Source organism: Narcine bancroftii, chromosome 4 (assembly GCF_036971445.1).
Source record: "Narcine bancroftii isolate sNarBan1 chromosome 4, sNarBan1.hap1, whole genome shotgun sequence".
In the NCBI taxonomy this organism is placed as follows: domain Eukaryota; kingdom Metazoa; phylum Chordata; class Chondrichthyes; order Torpediniformes; family Narcinidae; genus Narcine; species Narcine bancroftii.
Genome location: NC_091472.1, coordinates 191,393,594 through 191,419,072, shown reverse-complemented (window position 1 = coordinate 191,419,072; position 25,479 = coordinate 191,393,594). Strand labels below are relative to the sequence as shown.

Here is a 25,479-nt window from a genome sequence, read left to right as displayed (position 1 = left end):
CCATATTAATAACAATATCTTTACTTCCAAGGCTTTTTTTTTACAAAAGCGTACACTTTTATGGTTCAATGTGACATTTTTTTCTACACGAAAAACTCAACTTTCAAAATAGAAAGAAATGGGGTTGTTGGCATCTGTTCAAAATTAAAGAAATAGAATACATTTCGACTCAACCTTTTACTTATATAACCAAACTCAAGATAACAAAAGCCCTGAAAAATGTCAAATTATATGGTAATTGTCACAGCTGAGAATGTGTTGATTTGGTTTATCTCACATACATTTTTGCAAAAATAATCTTGTACTCTTTTTTTTTAAATTTTAAACTAGCCCACAAAAATATGCACCCTCTCTCCAGGATGGTTATTTATGAAGCAAAATCTTCCAGAAAAGGTAAGTTTCTTGCTTTAAAAGTAGCAATTTGCTAATTTGCAAAGGTTGAAGATTATGTGGGGTTGTGACAGGAAGCATTTGAGGTTGGACTTGAACAAATTTGTTTTTTTTTAATTATCACCTTGTATGTACAGGGTATCCCAGAAGACTTTCTAATCCACAAATTACATCAGACACTTGTGCTGCCATTTAACAAAAAAAAAACCACAAATGGAAATGAAATATGGCCTCATAATAATTATATGTTGACAATTTGACACAGTGAAGCAATGTAGGTGGGAAGGAGATGAAATTCTAAATTGGTTGAAAATATGACAGATGAAAATGCAGAACTAGTGCTCTCATTGAAGTGTCATTTTAGACAATTTTCTCAAGTCAGAGAGATTCTTCTTCAGTTTCAGAATTTCTAGCCCTAATCTAAATAGAGAACATAGTGAATAAATGTAAAAATAGTTTAAACAAACATCCTCTGTCTTGTGCTTAAAAATGCTCAGCGAAGTACAATAACCTGCATGATTGAGTAACTGACCCATGCAATGTCTGGATTAGACACAATTAATGTAATAGGCACATCAGCAAACATCCTCTGGTCTCTCAATTTATCAGTATTGCAGACTGATTCCCCGCAAAAAAAAAGAGGATGTTTTGCTGACAACATGTTTAAGCACACTATTAGTCACAATCTTTTAGTAATCTATCTGCAACACCTGTTTCCTCGCAAGTCATTTCAGAGAAAATGCTATGCTTGTTTTCTGAGAAATGTGACAACAGCACAGCTTTCCTTTATGAAACAGGAGATGTGGAACTTTGATTTATATTTCAGTCGGCAAAGGGTCATGGGCATATAATGAAGAGTGGGGGATGTGCCCTGAAAATAAAAGGAACAATCAGAACGTCATCACTATTAGACGATATCTGACATCACAAAGCTGGAACAGATATGAATAGACTTGGTACTTGGTAGCCTGAAATTCAGTTCATGCAATCAATTCATCATCTACTGGCAAAATGACAAGCAGCGTTAATGGGAGAAATAATTATCAATGCTTCGAGTCTGAGCCCTTTAACAAGATGCTGATGCCGAATGACCTGCTAAGTTCCTCCCGTAGATTTTTTTTGCTCCAGATTTCAACATCACCAATCCCCTCTTGGCCATTACATCACCCAGATTGTTCTGGATTTCAACATTTTATACGATGCTTGCCCATCCTCCCTTCCAAATCTGCTGCATATGGATGGAGTGTCATAACAAAGTCCCTTGCTTTTGTGGTAAATGAAGAATAGTAAACATGTCCAACCTAATCCCTTTTTAAATTTATATGTTCTGTGTCTCTCCTATTTATCCAAGAAACTTTTCTTGAGAGCAGAAATAGCCAATTGGTCATTGTAGAGAGATCAGCCTTCTCCTTGATGAAGAAACAACAATTGATTGTAACACTAACACCATTTGTCACAAGGATATGGAAGGAAAACTGTGATCTTGTAATTCAGTAATAGTGTGGAACTTCTGCCTAACTGTTCATTGCAGATGGAGTGGTGCTTTCTTTTCTCTATTTATTCTTCCCCCTAACCTTTTTCTATCAAAAGGGTCTATTGGTTCCTGATAATATTCACCTCAGCAAGAAACAATGTTGATTTATTTTCTCTATTTACCCTTCCCCCCCCCCTCAACTTTTTCTATCAAAGGGGATGATTGGTTCCTGATATCATCACCTCAGCAAGAAACAACGTTGTGTGAATGAAGATGGGTATTGTGGCATCATCAATTTCAATCCTACTTGTGCATTTCCAGCAGTGGCCTCTGCACAACAATCAAAGAAAACTGCTCTCACATGCTGGAATACAAGCAGAATTGAATTTGGAGTTAGTTGTCATTTCTATCAAGCTAGATAATCAGCCTGAAGAAAACTGAGGTCCTCCATCAGCCAGCTCCCCACCATGACTACCAGCCCCCCCACATCTCCATCGGGCACACAAAACTCAAAACGGTCAACCAGTTTACCTATCTCGGCTGCACCATTTCATCAGATGCAAGGATCGACAATGAGATAGACAACAGACTCGCCAAGGCAAATAGCGCCTTTGGAAGACTACACAAAAGAGTCTGGAAAAACAACCAACTGAAAAACCTCACAAAGATAAGCGTATACAGAGCCGTTGTCATACCCACACTCCTGTTCGGCTCCGAATCATGGGTCCTCTACCGGCACCACCTACGGCTCCTAGAACGCTTCCACCAGCGTTGTCTCCGCTCCATCCTCAACATCCATTGGAGCGCTTACATCCCTAACGTCGAAGTACTCGAGATGGCAGAGGTCGACAGCATCGAGTCCACGCTGCTGAAGATCCAGCTGCGCTGGATGGGTCACGTCTCCAGAATGGAGGACCATCGCCTTCCCAAGATCGTGTTATATGGCGAGCTCTCCACTGGCCACCGTGACAGAGGTGCACCAAAGAAAAGGTACAAGGACCGCCTAAAGAAATCTCTTGGTGCCTGCCACATTGACCACCGCCAGTGGGCTGATATCGCCTCAAACCGTGCATCTTGGCGCCTCACAGTTTGGCGGGCAGCAACCTCCTTTGAAGAAGACCGCAGAGCCTACCTCACTGACAAAAGGCAGAGGAGGAAAAACCCAACACCCAACCCCAACCCACCAATTTTCCCCTGCAACCGCTGCAATCGTGTCTGCCTGTCCCGCATCGGACTTGTCAGCCACAAACGAGCCTGCAGCTGACGTGGACTTTTTACCCCCTCCATAAATCTTCGTCCGCGAAGCCAAGCCAAAGAAAAGATAATAATAAAGGACTGTAGAGAACCAAATGCTGAAGGTACAAAAAGTGACTTACAAATAGAATTTGGTCCAAAGATTACAAGAGGAAAGGTTGCTTCAGTAATTAACTTCAGTCAATTACCTTTGCATTATGTTGGATGCCACACCTCAGGAGAAGTGCAATGGAATTAAACTGGTTGTAACAAAATTCCCTTTTCCACTGCCACCCTGTCCCAGGAATTACCTGGAACAGGATCCAGTGGAAAAGGAACGCGACTGAATGCTGGTGTCAAATGACGTCATTTCATGCTGGGGATTAACCACCTCTACTCCTACTCCTATTCCTGGTGTTTGCTGACACCAGTGTGCTGATAAAACCAGTGGAAAAGGGACAGCAGAAAGTCACCTGTTTTCAATTGAAGATAGAACACTCCGATCCCCAAGGATGTGTGTGTAGACAATAGACATGCAGCCCATCCAACCAGCATCGCCATCTATCCACTATCAGTGCCCTGTCCCTGCCTTCTCCCCAAAACCCTTAATTCCCCTGTCCACAAGAACCTTATCTAATTCCCTCTTGAACTTACCCAGAGAATCCGCCTCTACCACCCTCTGCAGCAAAGCATTTCACAGACCAACAACTCTCTGGGTAAAAAAAAATTCTCATCTCTGTCCTAAAGGGCCTTCCCTGTATTCTTAAACTATGGCCTCTTGTCCTAGTCTCCCCCAACATCAGGAACATGTAATCAGTTTCTATTGTGTCCAATCCCTTAATAATCTTATATACCTCAATCATATTTCCACCCATCCTTCTAAATTCCAATGTATACAACCTCAGTTATCCAACCTTTCAGCATACGACAATCCCACTATATTGGGAACTAACCTTGTGAATCTACGCTGCACTCCCTCAATAGCGAGAATGTCCTTCCTCAAATTAGGAGACCAGAACTGGCCACAATAGTGGAAAAGCAATTAGTGTCCCAGTGAAGGGTGGCCCAGTGCTACAGCACAAAGGTCTTCCTATCCCGGGACACTGCGCAGCCAATTAACTGGGATAGGAAAAGGGGTTAACGATTTGTCAGGATGAAGGCAATTTCTGAATTAGGGTTGAAGAATTTTTAAAAATTAAATGAGGACATTTGGCTTTAATTTCTGAATTTCGGGTGAAAGATGATCCAACAAAATCATTTAAGTTGAGGGGATTGATGAGGTGTCATTAGAGAAATTACATTATTAAAATTAAAACTGTCAGTTAAGAGAGAATTTGTCACACAAATTTAAAACAAAATCTAATACAAAAAGCCTGCCAAGTCAATAAAGAGACCAAGATGAAGAAATGTTTAATGACACAAGCTTGACATGGGAAAATGGAATCAGGGTATGATCAATTGCAACCCAGTGAAAACCAGACATGTTCAAATGGCTGATTACCTGCTTCAGATCAAACTGGAATCTTTGTAATCTACCAGATTTGGCTAACAACAATTTACTAAGAAATCAAGCGAGGTTAGACATGGAAAGCAAACCCTATGCTTCTCATGCAATATTTGCAAAGCACTACTGTCTTGCAGTAATTACAATAAAGTATAAATGTGAAGTCAGCTTGCTAGGAAGACCACAAGATGTTAGAGCAGAATTAAGCATTTAGCCCATGTAATAAGCTCCACCGTTCGAATCATGGCTGATTTTTTTCCTCTCAACTTCAATTTTCTGCCCATAACCTTTGAAAACCCTAGAATGCTACAGCACAGGAAACAGGCCATTCAGACCTTCTAGTCTGTGGGGATCACTATTTTGCTCGTTCCCCTGACCTGCTCCCACTCCATAACCCTCCAGACCTCTTTCATCCACGCATCTATCCAAGCTATTTTTAAAACTCAAGATCAAGCCCACATTAATCACATCAGATGGCAGCCCATTCCAAGCGCCCACCACTCTCTGAAGAACTTTCCCTTAATTTTCCCCCAAATCTTTCCCCTTTCATCTTAAAATTATGACATCTTGTACCTATCTCCCCAATCTGTGGAAAAAGCCTACTTGCATTCACGCTGCCTATACCTCTCATAATCTTGTAAACCTCTATCAAATCTCCCCTCATTCTTCTTTGCTCCAAGAAATAAAGTCCTAACTCAACTCCTGAAGACCCACCACATCCTAGTAAATCTTCTCTGCACTCTTTCAATCTTATTGATATCCTTTCTGTAATTAGGTGAACAGAAATGAACACAATATTTCAAATTTATCCTCATCAATGCTAATCAAAGATCAATCAACCTCCATTTTAAATATTCCCAATGACTCCATAGCCATCTGTGTCAATTAATTCCATAGATTCACCACCCTCTGACTCAAGAAATTTATCAATCTCTGCTCTAAAGGGACATCCTTTTATTTTGAGGTCATGACCTCTACAAAAATGGCTCGCTGAGCCGAGTAAAAGTGCGCAACCGCGCATGAAAAAACACACACCGACGGGAGGGGGGACCAGCTGGGGAGTCGATCTCCACAGCCGGCAACGACAGCTGCAGAACACCTGCAGCAAGAAGATACCACAGAAGACAATAGAAACAAGAAAGAAGAGAAGGAAAGGGCACCAAAGAAACAACAGATGGTCAACCCAGAGGAAGAAGAAGAGGAAGAGGAAGAGTACAGTGAAATAGAAGAAAAGAAAGGCAAGATAAAGGATATACTTTCTCTTATTAAAGGATACATGGAGTCATTTAAAGAATGGCAAACACAGGAATTTAAGGATTTAAGAAAAAGAATAAACAACACAGAAGAGAAAATGAATAAAATAGATATGACCTTAACAGAAATGGGAAAGAAAATGGACAAGATGGAAGAGCGGGCAGTAGCAGCAGAAATGGAGGTAGAAGACTTAAAAAAGAAATTGGAGGAATCTAATAAAAAAACTAAAGAGACACAAGAACTACAAGCTCAAAAAATAGATACAATGGAAAATTATAACAGAAGAAATAACATAAAGATAGTGGGCCTTAAGGAAGATGAAGAAGGCAAGAATATGAGGGAGTTTATAAAAGAGTGGATCCCTAAGACCCTAGGATGTCCAGAACTACAGCAAGAAATGGAAATAGAAAGGGCACATAGAGTATTGGCCTCTAAACCACAACCACAACAAAAACCAAGATCTATTGTAGTAAAATTCCCAAGATATACTACAAGAGAAAAGGTACTGGAGAAGACAATGGAAAAAGTAAGAGAGGGCAACAAACCACTGGAGTATAAAGGGCAAAAAATCTTCATTTATCCAGATATAAGTTTTGAACTCCTAAAGAAGAGAAAAGAGTTCAATACAGCAAAGGCGATTTTATGGAAGAAAGGGTATAAATTTATACTAAAGCATCCAGCGGTATTGAAAATATTTATTCCAGGACAACAAAACAGACTATTCTCGGATCCAGAAGAAGCACGAAAATTTGCAGAACAATTACAAAAATTGACTGAGGGAGGAAGACGGGTAATGAGAGTTAAAATGATCACGATTGATATGTATGTGGGTAAAGACAAAAATAGACTGAGGGATGAAGACGGGTAATGAGAGTAAAAATGATCACGATTGATATGTATGCGGGTAAAGAGGTATAAGAGTGAATAGAGACAATGTGCATACGTGAATGTATCTCTACTTAGAGGAAAATATAGATAGTATAGACAAGAATTAATAAGGGAAGGTAATGGAATAGAGAGAATAAGGAGGGAATTAAAAGAGTGACCTTTGTGACATATGAAAAGTGAAATCTTTTCTGGGGGGGCGGGATGAGGGGAAATAGCGGTCACTGCAAAATCAGTTGACACTTGCGAGTGGATTCGCAAATCCAAAGGGAGAGGGGAGATGTGGTTGTCCGACAAGGGATAAAGGACAACTCAGGAGGGGAAGGGGAGATTGGGGATAAATAAGATAGAAATAGGAGAATAAGGAAAATGTTGGATGTTGTAGGAATGTTGTCTTATAAAGAGTTGAAAATAAGAAAACAGAAATGGAAAAGGAGGAAAGGTAATGATGGAAAAATGGAAAGAGAAGATAAACAAAATATAAAAGGGCCATGCTGAACTATATGACTTTAAATATTAATGGAATACATAACCAAATTTAAATGTATTCCATTAGAAAAAATAACATATAGGTTAAGAAATAATATTGAAATATTCGAACAAGTATAGGAGCCTTACATTAAATACAATAGCGAAAACCTACCGGGGACAAACATTACCTAAGTTGATGGAAGGAGAAGGAAAGAAAAGAATGGACTCAGTAGAATTTCTGGTGTATTTTTGTTGAATGACAACATTGTCTGACTGGCTTAATGCAACCTAGATTGTATACCTAAAATGGATGAGAGGGGGGGGTGGGGGGTGGCTTGGGAGGGGGAGGGGGGGAGAAAAAAATCACTGTATATGTGTGAAAAAGATATAGTGTATATCATGGCTAATGTGATTTATGGTGTGAAAAATAAAAAAATTTTAAAAAACAAAAAAAAACAAAACATTAGCTCATGCTACCTTAGATATGGGGCCAAAAACTGCTTCAAATATAATCTCACCAACATTGTATAGAGCCTCAGCCTTACACCCTTGATTTTATATTCTAGTCCTCACAATACTTCCATTGCTATACTGTACGGATCCATAATAGGCTTGTAATCCATTCTTAAAGAATCTTGTCACAAGTAAAGAGAACTAGTGACTTTCTGGCTCAATTTACGTGTTCATCATAGTGAGCTCCAAGCAGAGAATTAAAGCCTGCCATTTGCCACTCACTCTGACAAGTCAGATTTCTTTAAATGCTACCTGATTCTCTCAACCAACTTTTTTAAAAAATCTCCAAAATTGAAATCATAAGGGTGACAGACAGACGTAAATCTATTTTAGTAATAAACATATTCTGATCCTTTTGCCTCAGTACAAAACCAGTAGCCAAGTTCCATTCAAAATAATAGGAATTCCTGACATTCTTAGACATAAAAAAGTCTATGTCTGAATAAGTGTGCTATTTTCTCTTGGTCCACATTAAACCTTTGTTCAAAACATCAAAAGTGCAGGTTGATTTGTCTTACATAATTTAAATGGCAAATTTCCAACATGTCTGCACAACATACCCTTTTTCTTTTAATACAAATTACTAGATAGGCTTGCCTAAAGTGCTTTTATTCTCTGAATAAATGTGATCACAATTACCGGTAATACATTTTATAAAATCCCCTCTACTCATAGCACAATGCACTGCAGAAATGAACAGCTGTATACCTATGAGGAAAAATATAACTTATAGAATAAATGACACTTTTGTAAAGGTCTGGCAGCCATATTTGGACCACATAGGGGCCCACACACAGTAATAAAAAGGTATTAAACTAACTATTATATATACAAAAACAGTTTCCCCAACTATACTCCAAAATATATGTATACCCTTAAAATATATGTAAGCTCTGATGTTGAATGTATGGGGGGGGGGGGGGGGGAGGGAGGGAGGGACAGTTTTGTTTTTGTTGTGTGAGAAAAAGTTTAATATATTGTATATTTAAATATTACTATATTTTTTTAAATATTTAAAAAAATTAAAAATAAAAGCAGCATTTTTACCAGAGAGACCCGAACATCCCAGAATTCTACTCTAGATTACTGTACAAACAGCTCCACGAAATGCAACTCCTCAAAAATCAGGTTTGAATGCAATGTCATTGGATTCAAACATTCTGCTAATTAACATAGAAAAAGTACCATACGGAAGGCATTTTGAAAAATTACTGCTGCTCCAGGAATAAAATCCCACCATAGTTGAGGAGGAAGATAGGTGGTTGAAAATGTCACAGGATGGATGTTTAGAATTCCAAAGAATTACTAAATTATATTGATTGAAAAGTTATATAATGCAGGAGGCCATAGTTCATCCAATGCAAAAGATTCCTTGAAATTTGAGTGGGCTGGTTAAAAATTCAAGAAATGAGAGTTTACAAAGGCAGACCAGCAACACTCCCCAGTGCAAAAATATTCTGGGTTCACATGTTGTTCCATACTGGTACAAATTGTTTGGGGGAGTTGAGGGTGTGGCAAGCAGAGAATGGCAAGCAGAGAATGGCAAGCAGAGAATGGCAAGCAGAGAATGGCAAGCAGAGAATGGCAAGCAGAGAATGGCAAGCAGAGAATGGCAAGCAGAGAATGGCAAGCAGAGAATGGCAAGCAGAGAATGGCAAGCAGAGAATGGCAAGCAGAGAATGGCAAGCAGAGAATGGCAAGCAGAGAATGGCAAGCAGAGAATGGCAAGCAGAGAATGGCAAGCAGAGAATGGCAAGCAGAGAATGGCAAGCAGAGAATGGCAAGCAGAGAATGGCAAGCAGAGAATGGCAAGCAGAGAATGGCAAGCAGAGAATGGCAAGCAGAGAATGGCAAGCAGAGAATGGCAAGCAGAGAATGGCAAGCAGAGAATGGCAAGCAGAGAATGGCAAGCAGAGAATGGCAAGCAGAGAATGGCAAGCAGAGAATGGCAAGCAGAGAATGGCAAGCAGAGAATGGCAAGCAGAGAATGGCAAGCAGAGAATGGCAAGCAGAGAATGGCAAGCAGAGAATGGCAAGCAGAGAATGGCAAGCAGAGAATGGCAAGCAGAGAATGGCAAGCAGAGAATGGCAAGCAGAGAATGGCAAGCAGAGAATGGCAAGCAGAGAATGGCAAGCAGAGAATGGCAAGCAGAGAATGGCAAGCAGAGAATGGCAAGCAGAGAATGGCAAGCAGAGAATGGCAAGCAGAGAATGGCAAGCAGAGAATGGCAAGCAGAGAATGGCAAGCAGAGAATGGCAAGCAGAGAATGGCAAGCAGAGAATGGCAAGCAGAGAATGGCAAGCAGAGAATGGCAAGCAGAGAATGGCAAGCAGAGAATGGCAAGCAGAGAATGGCAAGCAGAGAATGGCAAGCAGAGAATGGCAAGCAGAGAATGGCAAGCAGAGAATGGCAAGCAGAGAATGGCAAGCAGAGAATGGCAAGCAGAGAATGGCAAGCAGAGAATGGCAAGCAGAGAATGGCAAGCAGAGAATGGCAAGCAGAGAATGGCAAGCAGAGAATGGCAAGCAGAGAATGGCAAGCAGAGAATGGCAAGCAGAGAATGGCAAGCAGAGAATGGCAAGCAGAGAATGGCAAGCAGAGAATGGCAAGCAGAGAATGGCAAGCAGAGAATGGCAAGCAGAGAATGGCAAGCAGAGAATGGCAAGCAGAGAATGGCAAGCAGAGAATGGCAAGCAGAGAATGGCAAGCAGAGAATGGCAAGCAGAGAATGGCAAGCAGAGAATGGCAAGCAGAGAATGGCAAGCAGAGAATGGCAAGCAGAGAATGGCAAGCAGAGAATGGCAAGCAGAGAATGGCAAGCAGAGAATGGCAAGCAGAGAATGGCAAGCAGAGAATGGCAAGCAGAGAATGGCAAGCAGAGAATGGCAAGCAGAGAATGGCAAGCAGAGAATGGCAAGCAGAGAATGGCAAGCAGAGAATGGCAAGCAGAGAATGGCAAGCAGAGAATGGCAAGCAGAGAATGGCAAGCAGAGAATGGCAAGCAGAGAATGGCAAGCAGAGAATGGCAAGCAGAGAATGGCAAGCAGAGAATGGCAAGCAGAGAATGGCAAGCAGAGAATGGCAAGCAGAGAATGGCAAGCAGAGAATGGCAAGCAGAGAATGGCAAGCAGAGAATGGCAAGCAGAGAATGGCAAGCAGAGAATGGCAAGCAGAGAATGGCAAGCAGAGAATGGCAAGCAGAGAATGGCAAGCAGAGAATGGCAAGCAGAGAATGGCAAGCAGAGAATGGCAAGCAGAGAATGGCAAGCAGAGAATGGCAAGCAGAGAATGGCAAGCAGAGAATGGCAAGCAGAGAATGGCAAGCAGAGAATGGCAAGCAGAGAATGGCAAGCAGAGAATGGCAAGCAGAGAATGGCAAGCAGAGAATGGCAAGCAGAGAATGGCAAGCAGAGAATGGCAAGCAGAGAATGGCAAGCAGAGAATGGCAAGCAGAGAATGGCAAGCAGAGAATGGCAAGCAGAGAATGGCAAGCAGAGAATGGCAAGCAGAGAATGGCAAGCAGAGAATGGCAAGCAGAGAATGGCAAGCAGAGAATGGCAAGCAGAGAATGGCAAGCAGAGAATGGCAAGCAGAGAATGGCAAGCAGAGAATGGCAAGCAGAGAATGGCAAGCAGAGAATGGCAAGCAGAGAATGGCAAGCAGAGAATGGCAAGCAGAGAATGGCAAGCAGAGAATGGCAAGCAGAGAATGGCAAGCAGAGAATGGCAAGCAGAGAATGGCAAGCAGAGAATGGCAAGCAGAGAATGGCAAGCAGAGAATGGCAAGCAGAGAATGGCAAGCAGAGAATGGCAAGCAGAGAATGGCAAGCAGAGAATGGCAAGCAGAGAATGGCAAGCAGAGAATGGCAAGCAGAGAATGGCAAGCAGAGAATGGCAAGCAGAGAATGGCAAGCAGAGAATGGCAAGCAGGTCAATCAACATGTAACAAATGAAAATTTCTAATTCCCTGAACAAGAAGTTTATCATCCTCTGGCTGTAAATATACAACTAGATTATACAGCATCTCTCCAACCACAATGAGCACACATAATACTCACATAAAATAATATACTAATAAAAATATATACAAATATTTTTGATGCAACTTGTAAGAAGTAAACTTCTTGATCAGGTAAGCCACAATTCAGCAGTTGCAAAGAAACTCAAAATGCATGACATTAGATTGCCTCATGCATCAGAAATGCAGAGGAAAATTTGTCCTTGCCATACTGTGCCTGGAGGGATATTAAAATTGCCTCCTGCACTCTTGGCTACTGGTTGAAGAGAGATTGTTGAGGAATAAGCTGGATGGCTAGCAAGATAATTTATTACTCAGATTGCTGGCTCAAGCCCCTAATGGATAAATTGCTTATCCTTTGATCTCAGGAAAAATGTTTCAGAGAAGCATAGATTCTAGTGGTATGAGAGATATGGAACTTAGCATGGGTTTGGCCTTTTAACTCCAAAAGATCAGTTCCTTAAGAATATTGTCTCAAGTATTGTTTGCAAAACTTGTACATTGAAAAAAGCATCAAGAAAAATAGGCCTCGATCCAAATTACTGCTTCAAGATACAAAAAACAGCAAGAGTGTGGATGTTGCACAAGACTCCCTCCCATCTCAAATAGTCAAATGATCACACATGGAAAATGGGCAATACAAGGTAATATTTGAAGGTACTACAGTTAGTTTCCAAGAGACTCCCAACTAATAGGAGTGCCTTTCAACACAAAAAAGGGAAGCAATTGAGGAACATCCAGGCAAGGCTCCTAGGGCTGTGGTTTTAGTGTATAGCTGCTTTCTGTTTACTCTCACTTCAATTAATTTAATTTAAAAAACTGAATAAATTGAATACGGTATTTAATACTAAATGGTAAAGTTTATGCCTTCTGTGTGTACTGCTATTTGTTGTCAGTCAGCAAAGAAAGATGGACCAAAAATAGAAGCAAAATCCAGATAAAGAGGATAAAATTCATTTCCATGGTAGAACAACAGGAAACAGAGAACGTGAAATGTTTATCAAAAAGTCAAAAGCTGCATGCAGTCCAGACAAACCACTAAAGCTAAAAGACAAAGATATTTTTTCACATGTAGGAATTTTCTAATGTGACATTTAACTTAATTTTATTTAACACTGTTCTCACTTTAGTTCCCTTCAAAAACACATTTTCCTCTCTCCTCCCAGAATTCTGTGGCACTCTGGCTCTCCTTCCTTCACACTGCCCAGGATCCCATATACTTACTGGAATATTCACTCATACTTTTGAATGAAATGTATGAGTGTATTATTACCCTCCTCACAATGCATTCTCCTCTATATTGGAAAGACCAGTTCATGATTTAGGACAAGCTTGCAGAACATGTTCATTAGTCAGGAAGAGTTTAACCCTCCTTGCCCACCACCCCGCGCCCTCCCTCCCAAAAAACATATTTACTTTAATTCCCCTGTCTCACAGCAGTCAGAAGATCCCCATCATGTTAATTTAAAGCATCAAACATTTTGCTTCACTTCCATATTGAATACTATAGAAATTATCAGGGCCTTCAAATTCAACTATTTTGGAGATCCATTCAATCTACAACCTTAACCCTGAACTTCAGTTACCTGGCACTTTAATTCTCCATTTTAATTCCACTCTGTCCTCTTCCTCCTACACTGTTTGAATGATGCTCAATCCAAGCAGATGACACGAAGGTTGGAGATGTTGTGTATAGTGTAGAAGACAGTCATATGTTACAACAGAATATAGACGGAATACAAAATTGGGCAGAGAAGTGGCAGATGAAGTTCTATAGAGATAAATGTGAAGTGATGCATTTTGCAAGGTCAAACTTGGAGGTGGAGTACATGGTAAATAGCCAGATTTTTTTTTACAATTTTGAAATGTTTTCCCCCCAGAATGAAACACAGTATGAACTCAGCAGAGTACATCCAGTCATGATTCAACTTGTAGGTCTGTTGAGATTGCCTCAATTTTGCAGAGGATGAAGTTACTTCCTTGTGCAAAGCAAACCCACACATCATCGTGGAAATTACACCCTGTAGCCCAGCACATAACCTTGGTTCCACGTTCCTGAGACAATTTGGCCATTCCGGTGACAACAGAATAAGGAGATTATAAATCAAAAACTCAAGCAACTACTTCAGATAATAGGGAGTCCCTCTTTCTGCTTTCCAAATCCCAATAAATTCCATTTTAATTCTCCAACCAGTCATTTGTAAACATGCACAAATGAATTGCAAAAATTGAACGGATTCTTCTGCCTTAACAGGTAGGTAGAATATTTTTGATGATGCTACTCGGGACAGAGATTTTGAAAGTGTATTGGAGGAGACAAGGTGTCAAGGCATGTTCAGTAATAATCATGACTGTAGTTATGAATCACTATAACTAGGACACTGAGGTTGAACAAAATAATACAATCGCATTATTTATACCTTATGTATTGGATCAGAAACAAAACAATTATTTCCGGGTGTAATGATACGTTACAAATAAGTTTATCGTACTTGTGACATTGCTGGAAAGGCAGATGGAGCTCAATAAGATACATCCATTGTAGCAGACTATTCATCCCATTGTACTTATACAAGCTCTTGAATCAGACCACTTAGTCTGACTTCTTTCCTACTTTTTCCCTGCATGATGTGCTGCAACCCCTTCTGTAGTTGAAGAGTTTACTAACAGTTATGTTGCAAGGTCACACAGAAGAAAAAGCAAAATAATTAAGGCATTTTAAAAAGAGGGACAAACCTTCAGTGATCTTAATTGGGAATTTTCAAATTCCTTCCTATATTTTTTCTGCATTAACCTCTTTTCTAACACCTCTCATTTTTCTTTCATTAATTTCACTGGCTTGGTGCTGAATTTTTTGGGTCTGATTACACTTTTGGTCTGATTACACTTTTATGAGGTAACTTGATATTTTTGATGTGGGAAAGTTATGATATTTGAGTTTTTAAGAAAAAAGGGGGCTTACTGAAACAAATATTTAACCATCTTTTTCCTGCTAATTATGTAACATCCAGAAGGGCACAACCATGTTAAAGCTGCTGCTTACAGGATGTCATATAAAACTTCACTTTTAACACATCATAATTGTTGCTTGTTTTTAAAGATAACCATCCAAACACATGGTAACTTCACATGAGCTGAAAATATGATCTTTTGCTTCTATTTGCGCAAGAAATAGTGCTTTAGGAATTGATTTGTGAACTAATTCATTTTAACTTTTTTTGCATGCACACAGAAACAAGTGGTTTTTGTTAACATCAGATTTGGCTTGGGAAATGTGGTGACTCAACATGGTTTGAACCAATGAAATTAATCACAAGGTCTATAGTGGCCATTTATATAGTTCAATATAATAATCAAATAATGCCAAATGTTTAATTGTAGCTAGTAAAATTGCCATGATACCTGAGGTTTGTGGAACTACAATGTGCCATTTTCAATGAACAATGATGCATGATTTTCTTTTTTTTTGAAGAAAAAAGGCAAACTGTCAGACAAAAGACTGACGAATGACCAGAACAAATTTGAAAGCACAAAGCATCAACCAATACCATGCCTAAAAACTAATCCCATTTCACTTGGAATTGCAAAAGGCCTTCAACTATAGGAATGCCAGCACAAATGACCACAAATCCTATCACTCAATGATTTGTGATATTGATCCAAGTAGCACAAAATACAATTGTCACAAATATCACTGGACAATCTTACAACTGCTAAATATTATTACATCAGCATTTACATTTTCCACAAGGATAAAACAGTACTTCAAAAATCCCTATTAGAGGCATCCAGCATTTTAGTTTACACAAACATAATGGTGTTATTTTCAAATGTTGTGTGGTTTATGTGCAGCAGTGAGAGAAGTAGCTTTACACAAACTTCACAGCTTGAGCTTGGAGTCTACACAGATTACCAATTATAATACATTTCCTGGCTCATTGTGTGCTGTAAAATGGAGGAAATAAAAATAAAATGGAAATTAGATAAGCACTATTAGATGCTTACTGTGGTTATGCAAGTAAATGGTTCAATCCATGACTGGTCAATACTGAAAAACAGGATAGTACAGGCTGTACACTGACTTGTCAGTTTCCAAAAACTACTAATGCTGGTGAGGTTGTGGGGGGCAGAAAAGAAAAGCAGTGAAGAGAGTTGTGGGTTCTGTGACCAAGAATCGTCATAATTTTAAATACCTCTATCAAATCTCCCCTCATTCTTCTAAGCTCCAGGGAATAAAGAGCTAACCTGTTTAACTTTTCCCTGTAACTCAGTTCCTGAAGTTTAGGCAACATCCCAGTAAATCTTCTCCACACTTTTTCAATCTTCTTGATGATCTTTCTTGTAGTTAGGTGATTAAGACTGCACACAATACTCCAAATTTGGCCTCACCATCGTCTTATAGAGCTTTGCTGTAACGTCCCAACTCCTACACTCAATACTTCGATTAAGACTAACATGCCAAAAGTCCTCTTTACAACCTTTTCTACCCATCATGCCTCTTTCAGGGAATCATGTATCTATATTCCCAGATCCCTTTGCTCTACCACACTCCTCAGTGCCCTACCATTTACTATGTACATCTTTGCTTGGTTTGTCTTTCCAAAATGCAACACTTTACATTCGGTAATTTCTTTATTAAATTTCATCTGCCATTTTTCAGCCCATTTTTTCAACTGGTCTAGATCCCTCTGCAAGCTTTGAAAGCCTTCTCGCTGTTCACCACAACTCCAATCTTAGTGTCATCGGCAAACATGCTGATCCAATTTACCACTGTATCATCCAGATCATAGATATAGATGACAAACAACAATGGTCCCAGCACTGACATCTGAGGCACACCAGTGGTCACAGGTCTCCAGTCTGAGAAGCAATCATCCACCACCACCACTACTCTCTGGCTCCTCCTGTCCAGCCAATGAGGAATCCAGTTTACTACTTCACATGAATACTGAGCATCTGAACCTTCCCCACTAACCACTTCCCACGTGGAGACCTTGTCAAAGGTTTTACTCAAGTTCATGTAGACAACATCTACAGCCTTTCCTTCATCAACTTTGCTGGTAACCTCCTTAAAAAACTCTGCAAGTTTGGTTAAACACAACCTACCATACACAAAGCCATATTGACCATCTCTGGTTATCCAAATACTTGTATATCTGATCTCTTAGAATGCCTTCCAATAATTTACCTACTACTGATGACAGGCTCACCAGCCTATAATTTCCAGGATTACCTTTGGAGCCTTTTTGAGCAATGGAACACGAGCTCCCCTCCCATCCTCTAGCACCTCACCCGTGGCTAAGGAAGTTTTAAATCTTTCTTCCAGAGCCCCTTCAATTTCTACACTAGCCTCCCTCAAGGTCTGAAGGAATATCTTGTCAGGCCCTGGGGGAATTTATCTTTAAGCCGCAAGCACCTCCCCCCCTTTAATTTGTATAGGTTCCATGACCTCGATGCTTGTTGTCCTTATTTCTATAGACTCTGCCAGTTTTGTGAGTGAATACTGATGCAAAGCTGATCATTCTGATCGTCAAGCTGATCAATTTTGTCCCTGACTATACCTCTTAATGTACCTATAGAAACATTCAAATTGTCTGCCAGAGCAACCTCACATCTTCTCTTAGCCTTCCTGATTTCTTTATTGAGGTTTTTCTTGCATTTTTTAATACTCCTCAAATACCTCATTTGCTCAGTGTTGCCTATACCTGCTAATACACCTCTCTCTTCCACAATATCCATCAAAAACCAAGGTTCCCAATGCCTGTTAGGTTTGCCTTTAATCCTGTCAGGAATATACAAACACTGTACTCTCAAAATTTCACCTTTGTACCACACCCCTTGTAATTTTATAAGCCTATGCAAGGCCCCCCCTCAGCCCCCTATGCTCGAAGAAATAAAAAACTCATTCAATCTAACCTCCCAATAACTCAACCCTCCGGTACTGGCAAAGTCCAAGTAAATCTCCTCTGTCCCCTTCCAGTTTATTCCATTCCCTGCCTACAGCTAGATGACTAGAACACCAAGCATGTTCCCACCAAAGACTTGTATAGCTGTGTCATGAGATTCAACTTTTTTGAAACATGAAAGTCTGCAGTCACTGTGACTGCAGTAAAAGCACACCAAAGTGCTGGAGGAACTCAGCTAACCTTGCAGAGTTCATAGAAGGTAAAGATATATTACAGATGTTTTGGGCCTAAGATCTACTTCAAGGAATAATCAAAGAATAGGGAGGCATCAGATTAAAGACCATGTCTATCTGGAGGAAGAGTAAAGGCCAACAAAAGGTGTTAATTGGATATGATAAGAAGAGGTGAGAATTGATTTTGGCTCTGTGAAAGGAGATAGAGGAAATAGGGAAGAGAGGTTTTTTTTGAGAACCAACTTTTGTACTCAGTACCCCAACCAATTAAGACAAATGTGCATGCCTAAAACTTTCATCCGCACCCTATCTATATCGGACACCACCTTCATAGATGTATGCATTAGTACCACTGGATATTTCTATTCTATAACACTCTCCAGGCCGTTTCCCTTTACTGTCCAAGTCCTATCCTGATTTGACATACCAAAGCACAACACCTCACATTTGTCAGTTACATTTCATTTGCCACTCCTCAGCCCACCTTCCCAACAGATTCACAATCCTTGTGTAAACTTTGATATCCTTGCAAATTAATGACCAAAGCAGACATGCTGGATTGCTTAAGGATTTGCACAAGAAAGCCTGTACTCCATAACAAGTGGAAGTGCTATCAATATCTAATTAGAAACAACAAAGTGGACTAGAGCCACACGAACTGAACTATTCCAAATTTCTGGACAGTGGAGATTATCAATTGCAGATGGTGTCTGGAACTAATCGATCATTAGCAAAACTGTCTACATTTGGACTCACATATCATGCCTCATTAATGCTCTTACCATTGTTCTGAAATGTGCTACATCATCCAACTTGCAGGGCACATCTTATCACGACAAAGATTTCAGATGGTGATCTTTTGAGCCAGTATTAAATGGTAACTCAAAATTCCAAATGGTAATAAATGAAAAAAAATACACATCTTTATAGTTCTGATCTTAATCACACCTGTGCAATGCTGGCATAATGTCAAACCAGATGCAAAACCAGAATCTAATGTGAGAGACCTCAGATACATGCTCTGTGGGTTTACTGCATGTAGATTTTTATAATTGATCCCTATTGTGTTTCGAATTGTTCAAACTTCATGCCAACTGCTTTGTTATAAAAGTAACGCCTGTCATCACATTAAGATTTAGTTTCATCTGAAATTAATATTTCAAATCATTTCATCATTATGAAAATTTCCCCAATCTGAAATTGCACATACCTTTGGTGGGTCAAATAACTCTAACACGTATCCATCACCTTCACAAGGCATTGCCCTTCGCACAAGCAGCCTGCACTTTTGCCATTGTGTCCCTGCGTCCATGCTGACATCATCCACCACCATATAATTTAAAATATCTTCTTTGTGGATGTCGTAGACCTCTTCTTTGGACTGAATTCTTGAACGAGTGAATTTATGAGTCAGGTTTCTCAACCATTCATTATCATTTGAGCTGGGCACTGCAGAAGCTCCACCTTTTCTTTCGATCACTGCAGAATCTGTTGATTTTCTCCGGAACAGACCCCGTATACTGCCCCCCACAGTTCGAGTAAAATGTGTCAACACTTTTGGTCGTTCAAGCACAGGGCATGCAGAAGTTGAAACATCTTCAGAGCTTCGAATTTTTGATGAAAACAGGTGTGCTTCAGAACCCCATTCTGATGCCTCAGCACGGTTCACCTCAGCTTCCATCTTAGGTAAAACCAGGCCAGGAGAGCCATCAGGTTTCTTCCTGCCTGTCTCTCTGTAATCCTGTATTCCTGTAAAGGGCACCACAGTACACCTGTTCATAACAAATCCCTCCTTTACCTCATTCCTGAAGTACTGTTGAAAGAGATCAGTAAAATATGAAGAAAAGATTTCAGCCCCTTGTATGTCGTGATTTGGATTTTCATTTGCAAACAGCAAATACTGTCTGGCAAGTTCCTTGGCAGCAGCATGGGCATGCAGCTCACAGAACTCTTTCCAGCTACGTGGTTGTATCAAAGACACTTGTTCTATAGTGTTGCCATTCATTGCAACATCTGGCTCTGCTGGATTATGCTAGAAAGAAACAAAATACCACATTAGTACTTTGGGAGGAAGATAAAGATAACAAGCAAACAAAAAAAATCTGGTTGTATCATACACATATCAAAAGCCTCAGGCATGGACCCAAATGCATCCTATTATATGACAGTTTCTTCAAGACAATCTTAAACGAGACCATTTCAGTATTGAGATTAACAACAATGAAATCTACGAAAACTTAATTTGATAAATTCAACGCTCCGTGTAAGATATCATAATCCTTGCTTAATCATCCATAAAAATTTTTCATTTGATTTTATCTCTTTGGCTTGGCTTCGCGGACGAAGATTTATGGAGGGGGTAAAAAGTCCACGTCAACTGCAGGCTCGTTTGTGGCTGACCAGTCCGATGCGGGACAGGCAGACACGATTGCAGCGGTTGCAAGGGAAAATTGGTTGGTTGGGGTTGGGTGTTGGGTTTTTCCTCCTTTGCCTTTTGTCAGTGAGGTGGGCTCTGCGGTCTTCTTCAAAGGAGGCTGCTGCCCGCCAAACTGTGAGGCGCCAAGATGCACGGTTTGAGGCGTTATCAGCCCACTGGCGGTGGTCAATGTGGCAGGCACCAAGAGATTTCTTTAGGCAGTCCTTGTACCTTTTCTTTGGTGCACCTCTGTCACGGTGGCCAGTGGAGAGCTCGCCATATAATACGATCTTGGGAAGGCGATGGTCCTCCATTCTGGAGACGTGACCCATCCAGCGCAGCTGGATCTTCAGCAGCGTGGACTCGATGCTGTCGACCTCTGCCATCTCGAGTACCTCGACGTTAGGGGTGTGAGCGCTCCAATGGATGTTGAGGATGGAGCGGAGACAACGCTGGTGGAAGCGTTCTAGGAGCCGTAGGTGGTGCCGGTAGAGGACCCATGATTCGGAGCCGAACAGGAGTGTGGGTATGACAACGGCTCTGTATACGCTTATCTTTGTGAGGTTTTTCAGTTGGTTGTTTTTCCAGACTCTTTTGTGTAGTCTTCCAAAGGCGCTATTTGCCTTGGCGAGTCTGTTGTCTATCTCATTGTCGATCCTTGCATCTGATGAAATGGTGCAGCCGAGATAGGTAAACTGGTTGACCGTTTTGAGTTTTGTGTGCCCGATGGAGATGTGGGGGGGCTGGTAGTCATGGTGGGGAGCTGGCTGATGGAGGACCTCAGTTTTCTTCAGGCTGACTTCCAGGCCAAACATTTGATTTTACAAGACTATGATATGCACATTAAGCAGGCATTTGAGAATGACTGCAAATCAGAATATGTTCCTATAAATGAACTACTGAGGAGGATTTTTTGGACTTTCTTCCAGTGACTTAGTTGATAAATGCACTGCAGCTTATGGAACCATGCAGGCTGGAAGGAGAGGATTCCATCTGCAGTGTCAGGTCCCGAAGATCCCGGATAAAAGGTTAGGTACCTGTACAAGAGTTGCTTGTGTATATATTAAAAAAAAAGGTTACTATGCAAATTTCTATAACAGTGTAAAACTAATAAATTCCCCAGCCTAAGAGGTGGTTGCAACAGGGTCAGTTTTGTCATTTAAGAGAAGGTTGGTTAAGAGCATGGATGTGAGGGGGTTGGTGGGTTATGGAGAGAGAAACAAGTAGGTGGGACTAGAGGAGATCACTTAAATCAATGCGGACTAGAGGGGCTGAGATGGCCTTTTTCCGTACTGTAATTGTTATACGGTTAAACGAGACTCTTGAAGTTTGCCAAGGTGGAATAATGGAAGAATTCAGCCACTGAAGTTGGAATTCGAGGGCCAAACCAATCGGTATCATTGCCTGAAGAGGATGGACAAAATCAGTGAACCGGTGCGGACTCGAAAGGCCAACATGGCCTGTTTCCGCTCCGTAAATGGTTATATGGTTATAATTGTCACCAGATATTTTGGTCTCAATAACTGTTTTGCCACAGGGGAGCAGAGACTCTACTTTGTCCCGGTGAAATTCCTGGGAATTCAGGATCTCTCTTTCCCTCACCTCTCCCACTCCCCCCCACCCCCCTGCACTTTAGTACGTCGCGACAGCAGAACAATGCAGGATGAATAGCCAACTTCATTTCCCATAATCCCACATGCAGCTGGAACTGCTGCGTAAGGGATTATGGTTAACGAGAATGGCTATTCATCCTGTATTGTGCTGCCGTCACGACGTGCCAAAGCAGCCCACTGTTGTCAGGTGGTATCTTTTAATTTGAATTTTAATCACCCATGTGATGCAGCACGCAACTCCTGGGCCGTGGGCCCATTTAAAATTCCCGGGCCAACCTTTTTACATCGCAGGTTCACGGGAGGGTTCCTGGGAAAATTTCCAGGGAAGCTCCATTTTACAATGCAGTTGAAAAGGCCTAATCAGAATCAAAAGGAAAGGGAGAGAAAAGAAAGGCTATCATTTGCACTTAAATGAATACAAACATTTCTGCAGGAGCTACGACCTTCCTAATTACATATTTAGGAAAATATTACAATTAAGAATAAATTAATTTATAGGATCTAATGTTATTCTTGTCCTCTGTGATTAGTAAGGGATTAAGGCGGTATGGGAGTGGGAAGTGAAGTTTGAGAATCACTGTTCTAGACCCAATTGTTACTGAAATATTTTGCTTAAGAAAAATTGTCATTGGCCCATTTCCTTTGGAATTATGAAACTGCACAGAACAGGTCAATGAGGTACAATTAAAACTGTGGTTTTCAAACTTTTTCTTTCCACCTACATACCACCTTAAGCAATCCCTTACTAATCAGACCACCTATGGCACGAGGAATACTTAGTGGTATGTGAGCAGAAGGAAAAAGGTTGAGAACCACTGATCGACAGGATGCACTGCACTGTAGCAATTCACAAGACACCTTGGAAAGTACCTTCCAAACCCACAACCTCTCCCAACTAGAAGTACAATGGCAGCAAAAGCATGATATAGTAGTACCTGGTAGTTACCCTCCAAGCCAAACACCATCATAACTTGGAAATACATTGCTGCTTCAAAATTCTGGAACTCCTCACTAACAGCATTGTAGGCATACCCACATCTCAAGAAGTCGTGGCTGAAATCAGCATTTCATCACCACTTTCTGAAGGGCAAGTAGGGAGGGACAATTAAATGGTTTAGCCAGTGAAACCCACATCAAATGAATTAAAAAAGCCATTTTTAATCACATTGATCTCTGATGCAAAACAGAGGAAAGGCATATTTAATGAAGCAGCTAGGAAAATAAAAGGATACAAAAAAATGTAACCATTAAATCAGATAAAGTAAAGCATACAACTATTAAAATGCATTCAAAATATTAACTGTAAATATAAATGCTTTTGATGTACAATTTCATTCAGAAATAACATGATTGACCAAATCAGTTGTACCTACTGCCACAGAAACACACTCAGAATGAAATGTCAACAGCAAAAGCAGAGTTGCCCACTCATTGATCACACAAGCATTCAAACAGTAGTTTACTCAAAACATAACCCTATGCGTAAAGAAGGAAATTACTAGGCTTTTAAGAGAGTGGATGGGGGTTTCTGGGAGGCACCACATACAAATATCAGTGAAAGAATGCAAGATTTCCTGGCTCCCAATGCACTTTTTCTAGATTTTCACTAAGACAGTGAGTGACCCAAACTTAAGTCCAACTGCGCTGGGTGCTAGTTCGTGCTCACATCCAGAACCCCCACCCCCCACCCCCCCAACCAAAGTCTGGAGGATGAGAGAACATACATTACAGGATTTCACAGAGGATAGTGCTAATAGTTCCTCAGTGACAAAGTTCCATCTTCCGCCTTTGATATTTTGAGCAAACATTAACTTTATTAAGATGGTTAGTTAAACATCGGTACATTTTTGTAGCTTTATCCAGCTATGCAACAGTGCATGGTTCCTGCTTATCTAGTTATTTGTATTAGACAATTTTCAAACTTTCTGAATGAAAGCCCCATTTGTTCATACTCAGTAAAATATGTGTCACACTCCCGTCCACATACATTCTTGAAGATGCCATGGATTGTTTCTTTTATGGATTTGGGGCACTACCAGGAATCTCTGGCTTTGCTAGCTAGCATTCCCACAGTCAGAGAAGCTGGCGTGTCAAGTTTATTTGCCTATTGTTTTTTTAACTTTTATTGTGAACTATTTAATTAAATTACCTCAATGTTATTATAATCTCATAGAACCCTTTCAGGTTTTGGCATACTTAGCCTAAGGAAACCAGACACCCCATGGTAATTACAGTGTTATGTTAATAGCACATTAACAATCACTTATGACTTGCTATGAATATGGCTTTAATAAACCAAAAGGTTCTGGCATGATGAGCAATTGCCTTGTTCTTTACATTTCTGTTATAATACCAAATCACACAAACCTGCATGACCACAAGAAGTTGTATTCTATTTTCTTTTTAATTATTTATTTTTTATTAGTGTGAAAAATAAGAATTTTTTAAAAAAAAGTTGTATTCTTGTCACAGGACAGTGAACATTGAAACCAAATGGAGAGATATTGCAAAAAACTGAAAAAAAGTCTTTGGAAATCACAATAAGTTTTGGATAATTAAAAACATTTCAATTTGACTTCATGACATAAAAAAATTCTTGCATAAAACATTGCTACATAAATGTTACTGCAAGCCTTGCAGAATTAAACAATGAGCATTTGTCAGAAACTTGTTTACCATAAATTGTGCCCAGATACTATGCATGGATTCATTTCACATTTTGGAAAAGATTCCTGCTTATGATTTAGGACACACCCAGATTTATGATTGACAGATTGTAAATGATCAAACTCAAGTGTTATCTAAATACTTTTGAACTACAGTTCATCTTTTACTGAAAGCCTTACATAACCTTGGGATCTCCAAGTTACTTGGGATGAAGCAAATACTTTTAAAGAGTGCATAAATGTCATGAAGACAGAAAAGCAGCTTTTATACTGTATACATGTTGAATGTCCCATAAAAAAAACTGAAAATTAGCCAAGACAACAAATTTAAGAGATCGCTTTCCCTGATTTTAAAGGCACATTGACAATAAACAATAGATATAATGTTTAACACCTCAGTGTAAAATTTCCATAAAACTATACCAAAATATTGGGTCAAATTAAATGTTCAAGAGCTGGAATGGGACTGTAAATTATGACCAAAACCCAAGAATGACAATGAATAACCAGCAATCCCTTGAACTAATACAAGAATCCTTCAACAAGAAATGGAATTGTGAAGCAAAAATTCTATTGCTTTTGTTGAGCAAATAAAAATTTCCTCTTATGGAACTTGTGAGAAAAAAAATGAAATAAATACAAATTGCAAAAGAAACAACATTTTGTCAAGTCTTTTCATTAGGAAAAAAAAATCACAATATGGACAGTTTTCTAAGAATACAACCCCTTTGTAATATGGGGAAATTCTATAAATGAAATTGGTTCTATTTCTGCCATAAAATTGTTAAGATAAAACATTCCTTTCAGGCATTCATTTTCATTGCACAACAGGATGAATAATTTCCATTCCAAAAATGTCATGAGTTACCTGAACAGCTCATGCAAACAATGGCCACGTTACCA

General features: G+C 40.0%; 2 protein-coding genes across 12 annotated transcripts in view; one reads left to right on the top strand and one right to left on the bottom strand.

The window, feature by feature from the left end:
- The window catches only part of pheta1 (PH domain containing endocytic trafficking adaptor 1), a 117,501-nt gene that overhangs the window by 43,846 nt on the left and 48,176 nt on the right, over positions 1–25,479 (top strand). For both annotated transcript variants that reach the window (XM_069933379.1, XM_069933378.1), the window contains exon 2: positions 331–393. The gene's annotated coding sequence lies outside the window, so the exon portion shown is untranslated. The remainder of the gene's footprint in view (positions 1–330; positions 394–25,479) is intronic.
- Positions 1–25,479, bottom strand: part of sh2b3 (SH2B adaptor protein 3) — a 208,700-nt gene that overhangs the window by 167,155 nt on the left and 16,066 nt on the right. For all 10 annotated transcript variants that reach the window (XM_069933367.1, XM_069933368.1, XM_069933369.1 and 7 more), the window contains one exon: positions 19,092–19,913. In XM_069933367.1, the coding sequence (XP_069789468.1) occupies positions 19,092–19,886 (795 nt within the window). In that variant the 5' untranslated portion in view covers positions 19,887–19,913. The remainder of the gene's footprint in view (positions 1–19,091; positions 19,914–25,479) is intronic.